Here is an 11,023-nt window from a genome sequence, read left to right as displayed (position 1 = left end):
ATGGGATTCTCCTCTCCAGGGAACAGAGCCCGGGCTGATGATGCCTTCAGTCTGAGCTTCCATGTTTTCCAGACTCTGCACTGCACTGGTACAGAACTCTGAACTCCAGATCAAGTGTGGGCAAGTTCTCCTCACAGCTCAGTCCCACAGAACAATCCTTTTCCAGCCCAAAAAGTGCCAACAACAGGGAACTGAGGGGAGCAGCCTGGGAGGGTGGGACTGCATCCCCTGGAGCTGGAATTGGACACTGAAGCCCAGGGTGGAAATGGACCAAAACTGATCAAAGTGTGAGAACTCGTGGCCAGGAGTCCATCTGGGGTGGAGCCACGGCCGGGCTCTGGCACTGCCCAGGGTGTGTCCTGTGAAGGGTTTTTATTAAATCCCTGCTTTATTCCTGGAACCCTGCCCAGCCTCTGCTCCGGGCAGCCTCTGAAGGCACCAGAGAGGGCTCAGAGCAGCCACACCTGCCCTTCCCACCTGCAGCTCCACAGCTCCCAAACAGGGAGGGGATTTCAGCCAATGTTTGCACATGGAGCACGAGGAAAATAGGAAATGAGGAGGTGGCAGCAAACCCCAGAAGGAAAAAGCAGAGCTTTGGAAGGCTCCAAACCCTCCTGCTCCCCCCAGCCCAGCAGGTGGGGATTAGGAAAGGTTTGCCTCAAAGTCACCCTACCTGAGGAGCCATCTGAGAGTCTGGCACCCCAGGTTGTGGCCAGGCTGGATGAGTCTCCTCCTGGGGAAGGGTAAGTCTTGATTCCTTTTGATTTGAGCAGGAAAATCATCCTAGCAGAACTTCACTATGAAAAGATTTTTGAGTGTTTTTATTAAAGAAGTCTTAACCATAAAAATTAGCTTTAATTTTGTCTAGCATAAGGAAAAAAGCTCCAGCACGTCCCCCTTTCTGGAGGAGCCATCCGTTGTATTTAATTTCAGAGCAGTTTTACATGCCAGCAACAGGAATTTAATTACTATCTCCTTTTCTAATTAATTTCAATAACTTTAATTATAATTTTCTGCAATGGTCAATGCTTTGGACACTTCATATAATTATAAGGAATTGCTATGTGATTTTGCATTAATGAATATTCACTGGTTATAGGAATCTCAAGATCTCTTATTATTAAAATGTTCCAGAATCCAATTCAGTGACAGCCCAAAGGTGGGTAGCAGAGCCATCATTTCTCAGGTGATTGAAGAAATGAGAAGTTCCTGTTGTTTTCCAGCTCCATCGCTGTTGCAGCAGGAGATGGACAGCTCAGGAGTCTGTTTTGCTCAGTGAAATGGAAAACATGAAAACACTAACCCAGAAATTAATTAGAAATGGGCTGAGACACAAGAATGAGCCTTGAATTTTAAACATATTAAATTGGAGGGAACGAGTAGTTCCTCTTCATCTTCTGGGCTCAGATAAAGAGGGGAGGGAACAGGGCAGGGAGGAGCTGGGGCTTGAGCAGCACTGGGCAGGAGGAGCTTGGCTCAGGCCCCAGGGTTTATTTGTGAACAGGAGCAATAATTGATGTTTCTCCAGCTGCACAACTGCTCTGCATCTGTTATAAAAGCAGGGCAGCACAGCAAAGGTTTTGGTACTTACAGGTCCATAAATCCACTTAGGATAATTCCTGAGGTACCTTTTGCTGCTTTGCTCTTGCTGCTTTGAAGTGACTTAAAAATAAATTTACAAAGAGCTCTGAAATGGCAAAGTGAGGCTGCGGCGGCCTCTGGAAGTTGCTGGGGTTTGTTTTGGGGTGGTTTGCTTGTTTTGTTTTGATGGAATGATCCCTTGGGTAGGTTTGCTTACCTCAGTCCCCGGGCTCAGCTCCGTCTCCTGGGTTTTGCACCATGGTGGGTGAGGCCTGGGTTGCCTGAAAGCCAGAAATGAGGGAAAAGAGGCAGAATTTGTCAAGCTGCAAAAAGAAGGAGGAGCAACGCTGGGAAGGGCAGTGAACACTGAGGTTCTCGGAGATTCCTCCTTAGGGTTTTATTTGGGAATGGTGAAAAAGGTGCTCTTCATGCTGACCTCCAGAAGCAGGGCTGGATGAGCAGAGTTTTCTTTTGGGGAATCATGAGGGAGCTTTGACCCCCCTCTCCCAAAGCACTCTGGTGTTTAGTCGTGGTTCCATGAACCAAGAGCTGCTCCGATTGGTGCCAGTGTGACTGCAATTAAACCTGGCCTAAGTTAGACCTGGTTTTGTGAAAAAGGAAGGTCTGTGCTACAGGAAAATGCTTGTAAATCTGAATTTATTTCCTTGTCTAACAGTGAAGACTTTCTAGCAACAGTAAATATTCTCTGTGTGGCTGTGAAGAGTTTCCCTGTGGCTGTTTTTCAATCACTCAGGAGCTCAGCTGGCCCTACCAGATCCCACAGAGAACTTGTTGGCATCTTGTGCTGGAGTTTATGGCTCCCTCACGTCAGCCAGTCTCCAGTTTTTCCAAGTTTTAGTGGAATACCAACAAAATATGTCTGAAACTGAGTTTGGCACATGCAGTGAAAGGGTGTGAGAACAAGGTTATGTTTTCATGAGAACAAGTGTTCTGTTGTGAAGTGGAGATAAATAATGAGGACAAACATTGCATAAAAAAAAAGAAGAATTTAATGAGCTGGAATTGTGGTCAGTCTCAGGAAAAGCGAATTTTTTTCTCTAGTTTTTTTTTTTTTTTTTTTTAATATTTTATTAATTGCTGGTAAATGACTACTTGAAAGCATTGCCCAAATTTATATCTGATTTCTTGCATGCAAGTATTGATTCAACAGTTGTTGAGTCACATTCTGCACTTTGCTTAAAATAGCTTTCAGGTTGATATGGAAATTTACAGCCAATTCCAGCCAGAATGGTTGTTCTTTCTTATAAAGCATGCTGATTATAATTACAGACATGTATTTATACATGATCCACATTCTTCCTGATGAGCAGGGAGGTGAACATTCCACTCATGGCAGCTCAATCAGAGCAACTTGTCCCATTCCATTCTCGAGTGCTTGGTCACAAGAGTGTCCAGGGAGGAGAAATTCCCCCATCCCTGCTTGGATCCCCCTTTCTGGCCCAGGGAATGTGGGACCTGCAGCTCATCCTGGGGCAGGGAATGTGGGACCTGCAGCTCATCCCGGCCCAGGGAATGTGGGACCTGCAGCTCATCCTGGCCCAGGGAATGTGGGACCTGCAGCTCATCCTGGGGCAGGGAATGTGGGACCTGCAGCTCATCCCGGCCCAGGGAATGTGGGACCTGCAGCTCATCCTGGCCCAGGCAATGTGGGACCTGCAGCTCATCCTGGGGCAGGGAATGTGGGACCTGCAGCTCATCCTGGGGCAGGGAATGTGGGACCTGCAGCTCATCCTGGCCCAGGAGGATCTGCCCTGCAGGGGAAATGCTGCAGCTTGTTGCAATCCCAATTCTGGGGACAGCAAATGCTGCTCTTATGCCCTGGTTTGGAGCAAAAAGGGAGCAAGTGAGAGCCCAGCTGTGTCCCTGCAGTGGGAGGGGGTTCCCCTCAGAGAGGCTGGCTCTGGGATTGTTTGGGGGTGCAGCACCCAGGGTGTCCTGCTGTCCCTCCTGTTTGATCCCTGCCCAGGGATCCCAGCAGAGCCCTCCGCTGTCCCAGAGAATCCCAGAATATCCTGAGCTGGAAGGGACCCCCAGGGATCATTGATCCAGCTCCTGGCCCTGCCCAGACCACCCAAAATCCCACCCTGGGCATCCCTGGAGCTCTGCCCAAACCCTCCTGGAGCTCTGGGCTGTGCCCATCCCTGGGGAGCCTGGGCAGTGCCAGCACCCTCTGGGGAAAGAGCCTTTCCCAAAATCCAGCTGGCATGTTGGGATGGATTTCAGGGAAATTTTCTCCATTTTTGCTTCAAACCAGAGCCATGTTGGGATGGATTTCAGGGAAATTTTCTCCATTTTTGCTTCAAACCAGAGCCTAAGAACAGCATTTGCTGTCCCTGGAATTGGAATTGCAACAAACTCCAGCGTTCACTCCTGGAGAGCAGATCCTCCTGGGCCAGACCCACCCCAGGATGAGCTGCAGGTCCAACGTGAAAGTGGGATCCAAGCAGGGATGGGGGAATTTCTCCTCCCTGAACACTCCAACACTCCCAGCACAGCTCCAGCCCCTCCCTGGGCCCTGTCCTGCCCTGGGGAGAGGCAGGAGCTGCCCCTGGGGAGAGGCTGTTCCCTCTCTCTGTAAACATCTCGTGCTCAGAGATTTGCAGCTCCGCTGGGCAGATGCACAACTGGACACTGGAATGTGACCTCCAGCCCTGCACTGGCCACAGAAACTCCTCCTGCTCCAGCTCATCTCCTGAACAATAAAACCCCTGATTTACAGCCCTGAGGAGCAAACCGAGCACTCTCTGGGTCAGGGAAAGCATCTGGGGGACTGGTTTATTTGAGGGAAGGGTTTATGGAGCCTGCTCACGCTTCTGCCCCCTCCCAGCCACCCTCTGGCTCCTGGAGAGGCAGAAGTTTGGCACAAATTCCCCCCCTGGTGCACTCAAAACCAGCAGGGCGGGCAGGAAATTCCCTTCAGCTCAGAGGGTGATGGGTTTTAGCACCAGCTCTCCCTGCAGGAGGACAGGAACAGTTCTCAAAACCTGGGGATTGAACACCAGGAGAGAAATCTGGGGAAGAAAATCTGTTCCAGCCACAGTGAAATCCTGTGCTGAGCTCAGTTTGCTCCACACCAGAGCCCTGGCACGGGGGCAGTGCTGTCATTGCACACTGAGGCAGTGAAAGGCCATCTCAGCATTCGGGCAAGCTGATCATTTGCTTTTGCAGATAAATATAGATATTTTGGCCAAATGAAGATTTTTCTCATCATTCATGAATTTACAGTATTTGAGCAAAGGGATGGAATGTCCTGCAGTCCTGACAAGGATACAGTTTCATAAATAACCCTCCTGACGTGGATGGAGTGAACATTTTTTGAGGTTTGGGCTAGCAGGGAATTTATTTGCTTGTTTTGAGGCAACCAGATCTTTTATTTTCCCTCTTACCAATGGGTAGAACATTTCTGCTCTTCCCCCCCTTCCAAGCAAGCATTCCACAAAGCTTTTCCACACCTTTGGCTGTAGGTGAGGGCTTCCAAAGTCCTGCAGGATTTAATTGCAGTAAGGCAGATGATGAATTGATAATGGAATGAAACAGGGAATACACCATGAGCTGGAACTGTGCTTTATTATAACTCAGTGTCTTTGTGCTGTGAATCTCTGCTTTCAATATACACAGAAATTTGCCATGCATGAAGGAGCCTGGGAGAGTTTTTTGGCACAGAGATATTTTTTTCCTGTTAAAGCAGTGACAGTCTCAGAGGCACAGAGACAAAACAAAGATTTGCAGTGGAGGAGCTGCACTGAACTGCAATTCCTCTGGTTGTTCATGTTGTGCTCTCCTGCCTTCCCCATCCCTCCCAACTGTCTCCAGTGACACTTGGCAATTCTTGTTTCCACTCTTTGATTGGTTTTCTGGATTGTCTGAGGCGATTGCTTGAATTCTTTTTTGGCATGTGTTGTTTTTGCTTCTCAGTTAGGTTTATCTGACTTTTTTGGCTGGTAAGACGCTGCTGTTTTCTCCCCAGCTATTTTTACAATGTCTGCTTCAAAAGAAATACTCTGGTCTCTGTACCAGGAGCTTTCTCAGCTCCTTTTAGCTTAGAATGGTGCAAAGCAACAGTTTTTGAATGGCCATGTGACCATCCCAGGAGAACCAAACAGAACAAAATGTCTTAGTGAAAAGAATCCTTTGGAATTTAATCACCAGCTGCACGCTGCAGATCAGCGAGGGGCATATTCTTTTAAGCCACAGAAGTCAATCACAGGCAAAGAGGGGCTCTGCTTCAGCTGCAGGGCTGGGATCAGTGGGCAGTGGCTCTGGTGTCCGACTGGCTTTTCCAGAGGGAATGTTCATCGGGAGGCAAAGCACAGCCCCGGGGCTGAGCACCGACCGAGCACAAACAGGAAAGGAAACTGTGAATTCAAACAAGCCAACGAAAACCAACCCCAGGAAAGAATCCAAGAGCCCAGGCAAGCACACGAAAGGTGTGTGTGCACGGATTGTCTGGAGCAGGCAGAGGGTTCAGAGGAGCATTCCACACCTGCTGAACGATGCAAACTGCAAAAAGAGAATATTGCAGCCAGGGACCCCAGGGAGCTGGTCAATGCTGGCAGGGGCAGGAAGGCTTTGGTGTGGGATGTGTTTGGGTGGGAGCTGCTGCTGCTGCAGGGCTGCTGAGAGCAGCCAACCTCCCCAGCTCAGCTCAAACAGAGCCAGGGGGTCTGTCCCTGCTCCTCTCCACGTGGGCCATCCCCATCACCCCTCCCAGCTGGCTCCAGGGACACTTTGCAATTCTTTTTCCCAGTTCTTTGGGGTCTTTTTGATTGTTCGAGGGGATTATTTGGATTTTTTTTTCAAATTAGTGTCATGGAAAGTTACCCTCTCACTATTTGCTTTGGTCCGGTTTGCACTAGGAATTTGTGGGAATAAGGAACTGTGGATTAACCAAAAGTGTATGAAATCTCACAACTTCTTCAGCTAAATCCTGAGCTCTCAGAGTCTGTATTTAAAGTCATGAGGTCACCGCTTATATGCAGTTCCAAGAACACATAACATATTTTTTCCAACCCAAATCCCTTTTTTGGTATTGCCCTTGTAAATCCTTGACAACTGGAATACCACCAGTGTCACTTGGAGTGAGTGGCAGCTGGACACGGGGAAAAGGGAGGGAATATTTTGGTGTCACTGGCAGAGAGCAGAGACAAGATGTACTTGAATGAAGCAACTTCAGAGGAGCTGTGAGTCCCAGCCACCTCCTGCAAGGCAGGGCAAGGCTCTGTTTACAGCACAAATTGGTTTTTAAGTGATGCAAATTGCTTTGGAAGCTCTGTTCCCTCACTCTGCTCACAAACCTCCAGCCCTGGCAGCCTCTCCTTTTCCCTCCCACAAACTCATCCTGTCCTGGGATTCCCAGCCCTGCACAGCCCAGGGCACCCTGTGCTTTGGGGCTCCCTGAGGAGCAGAGCACAGCCAGGGTATTTCTGGGTGTGCAGGAGGGAGATGTCCACCTGGGCGTTGCTGTTGAGCAGGGGGTTTCTGTCCTGGGTGCTGAGTGGGAGTTCTGGGGACAGATGAGTTTATGCAGTGCCTCGTGGTGCCTGGGTGTCCCATCAGCTGGTCTGGGGTGGCTCAGCCGTGCTGGACCTCCTCGGGCTCTCTGCCTGCACAGCTGTGGGATTCAAGCAGGTGAAAACAGGAATTTTCATGTAACTCAGCTGGCTTAGAGGGATCTCACCTGTGGCTCGTGGCTCCCTGTCCTGCTGCCCCAGGAGCTCCATCTCCAGCTCTCACACAAAGTTCCCTGGCCAGGGAGTGCAGAGGAGCTGCACTGATCCAGCTCGACAAAACCGAGCCACATTTGGAACCTGCTGCATTCCCCGTGCCCCCCAGATGGAAACTTCCAGAGCCAAAGCTGCGCAGAGGGTTGACTTTTTTTTGCTCAAATACACAGAATTCTGTACCCAATGCCAAAAGCCAGTTGGAAATTTTGATTTATTATGCATTTTCCAGATGAAATCCAGAAGGGATGGTGCTGGTTGATGTCAGATAATGTAATGTAATAAATGGGGAGGTTTCTCTCTGAGGCTTCTCTTGTTTGCTATCAGTGAGCAGCAGTTTTCACCCTACCAGGCACAGGAGATAAAGTGAAAAACCACCATTTCCAGCCTGCAAAAGCCCAGCCTATGTGGAATCAGCTCAATTATTTCAGCTCGGTCTGCAAGGAAAAGCAGTTCCTATCTCAGAATTACAATTACATGGGAACGTGAACTGCAATTTCTCTCCTTATTAATGCAACAGAACAACAAACTATGGACAATGGCAATGCATCAGTTCCTGGGGATTTCGAATAACTCTTGGCATGATGGATCTTTAAACACAGTCTGGCTTTATTTCATTATTTTAATATCATGCCTTGAACTGGAAATTTGTCAGATTGATCTTGTTTGAGAGTACTGATGCAGCCTTTAGAGTGATAATACAGAACATTTCACAGGGGAAATGCTTCTCATAACTTGTGACTAACTGGGTCCCAAAATCCAGGGACACTTTGTGCTAATTACTGAGCACTGGCATCCCATTTTCTTTTCTTTCCCAGCTGCCCCCGTGGTGCATTATGGACCAGAAGCCCTTTAAATATCCGGATTTCCTCAGTGGGAAGGCTCTGCCCTGGCCTGGGGTCACTGTCCCCCTGGGCACCAGAGCTAACCCAAAAAATGATCTGCAGACATGGATCAAAGGTGGAGGCACAAATCAACTCTAGATGTGCTCATTGGCAAAGCAGGACTGAGAATATTCCAGATTTTCCAGATTGCTGCCCCAAAACAATCAATGAAGGGAAAGAACACTCATTTTGGAGGTTAAAAAAAAGCTGCTGTGTGAGCACAAAGTGAGCTGCAGAAATTCTGTTGATTGATCTGCTTGGACCTTGAACTGTTTGCAGAGGTGCAGGGTAAGAACCTCAAATATAAGCACTTTCCATGGAAATGCCTGTGCAAATTGAGCATTTTGAAATATTTACTGTGGTTGGTATTGATTTTTAAAGATGCTAAGTGGTGCCAGAGGGTGGCATGGAAAGCTCTGCCACCTCATTTGGCTGTTTCTAATTAAAACTAAACAATCCAAGAGAGCTCCACCTGTTTTTCCCGGCCTGCCTCAGGCCTGAGGAGCAATTTGGGGTTCCTGGGCTGGGATTTTGGGTTCTGCTGAGGAGGAATGGATGTGTCACTGAAGGTCCAGACCCCAAACCCTTTCCTGGCTCATCCAAAGCTGCAGCTCCCAAAATTCCCAGGTTAAATCTGAACCCCAGGAGCTGCCAAGGCTAAATTTCAGCTGAGCCTGGATGACTCCCATTTAGGGCAGCCTGGGGGAGCTTTTCCAAGGCAGGAAAAACAGGAGAAGCTCTCCAGCAAAATCTGCATGCTGGGGATGTGGGGAGGGCTGGGGATGTTCATCCCCCAAGGCATCACTCAGATCCCAGCTCCCCAAAGGGAATGTGGAGGATTCCCATCTGCCCTTTACTGTGAGCTCACATCTGGCTCAGAATCAAGCCCAGCACTCAAAACAAGCTCCTGGTGTCGCTGGTTTTGATAAAGGATCACTGCTGTGCACATTTTATTCTGGTTGTCTCATGGAAAAGGGTTGGATGGGTCGTTTAATTCCCCACAGCCCCCACAGCTGCCTCCCAGTTTTAGCACATCCAGCTCCAGCATCCAAGATTTGATTTATATTAATACATCTGATATTAAGAATGATATAATCAGCCTAAACAAATTGATACAGGCTCGAAGAAGCAGTTGACCCTTGTGCTTTAAGGTATAAATTACCTTGGGAAGAAGGAAGTTGTCCATATTAAGATTTCTTGCACCTTTCTCTGTTGTAGCAGGAGAGTTTTATCAGCTCATGGCTCATTAAAAACCTATTTTTAGAACCAAGTGTTCTCCCTCCCCACGCCCTGGGCTGCTCTGTCAGACTGAGAGTGTTCTCTGGGAAATAAATCCAACTGGGCTGATTCACTCTGCACAAGTGTGGCAGAAATCTGAGCTCAGGCTCTGCCTCTGGGGCCAGCACAACTCGTGTGACCTCTGGCTCACATAAAATATTGTTTTTCCCTCCTCAGTTGTGTAATAAATAAAGGATCAAGGAGTGAGGAAGTGCAAATAATGTTATCAGGGAGAGTTATGGGATCCTGAAGCGGCTTCTGAGGGATGTGGTGTTTCTTCACCAAAGGCCATTAAAGAGGAGCTGGTGTTTGCAGCCCTGAGTTCCCTCCGGTCTGGGCAGCTGTGCTCAGGATAAAATCCAATGAACTGCTCTGGGCTGGCACAGGAGGCTCTGACCTGACTCGTGGTCCCTGTTTCCAGCATTCCCGAGGGAATCTTACCCAAGGAGTCTGTACAGATCCTCCAGTGGAGCTCTCACCACTGTGAAGGGTACAGGGTGGGATGGAGGGAATCTGGCCCTGGAAAAGGAGCCACAGAAACTGTGCTGCCCTCTGGAGCAGGAAATTCTCCCCCTCCTTCATCCTCCCTGTGATGCCTCCAGTGTTTTCTGCTGGCTCCAGGCCCCAGCAGGAGTGCCAAGGCTTTATCATTTCATCAGCTGCTCCTGAGCTGTTCTTTGTTTGATAGGAAGGGATGTGAAGGCACCAGAAATCTTGGCTGTGAAATGTTCACTCACCACAAGAGAGGCACAAATCTGGCCTCAGAGGAAAGCCCCCAGGAAACTTCCCAGGCTAAAAGCCAAAATCTCTCCGTTCTTCCTGACATATTTGTTCACAGTCTTAATTTAGTGAAATCTAAGGGGATTCATTAATGATTCCAGTGCTTTTGTCTCCTCTGTCTCCATCAGATAACCCTCCACCTACCCCTGGTCCCATTTGAAAGCCATTTTTGTAATTAATTTTCTAAAATAAATTTATTTAATTTACACACCATTTACTCTGCTTCCCTATTGTCTAATGAAGTTAAAAAAAACCCAAACCTGGGGTTGAAATGAGCTTGCCAGACACTGGAACTGTTTCTTGACCTGCTCTTATGATAAGCGTTTATTTGGCTTGTCTTCATGAACCTTTGCTCTTTTTCTTTGGGTTCACCTGGGGATTTTCAGCACAGGGGGAGCATAAAATAAAAGTGGCTCTGTTATAGCTGGGGCTGGAATCCCCCTCAGTGTGGGAATACTGCACAGAGCTCTCCCTTTTTAAATTTCAACCTTCAGGGACTGGGCAGGCTGCAAAATTTTTATATTTATTATTTATATTTACAATATTATTTATATGCATTTTATTTATATGGATTGTATGTATACAATATCATTCATATGCACAAGCCCATCAGGCTTTATTTGGATTTCCTTCTGCAAAGCAGGTTGCTGTTTTTCCTATTAATATTACATTGATTGAAGACTATTAGGATAATTAATATTACATTATTAAAAGGTGCTGCCCGCTCATTAATTGCTGCTCAGCTGATGGATGTCTGTA

The 11,023-nt window shown here is 48.0% G+C and overlaps 1 protein-coding gene across 2 annotated transcripts in view; it reads left to right on the top strand.

Moving 5' to 3' along the window:
• Positions 1-512: 512 nt before the first annotated feature.
• Positions 513-11,023, top strand: part of LOC119706532 — a 31,680-nt gene continuing 21,169 nt past the window's right edge. For both annotated transcript variants that reach the window (XR_005258565.1, XM_038150344.1), the window contains exon 1: positions 513-743. Coding sequence is in view for 1 of the 2 variants with exons in the window: in XM_038150344.1 (XP_038006272.1) it covers positions 553-743 (191 nt within the window). In the remaining variant the exon portion in view is untranslated. The remainder of the gene's footprint in view (positions 744-11,023) is intronic.

Source organism: Motacilla alba, chromosome 13 (genome assembly GCF_015832195.1).
Source record: "Motacilla alba alba isolate MOTALB_02 chromosome 13, Motacilla_alba_V1.0_pri, whole genome shotgun sequence".
Classification (NCBI taxonomy): domain Eukaryota; kingdom Metazoa; phylum Chordata; class Aves; order Passeriformes; family Motacillidae; genus Motacilla; species Motacilla alba.
This window is presented reverse-complemented; position numbering and strand designations above follow the sequence as displayed.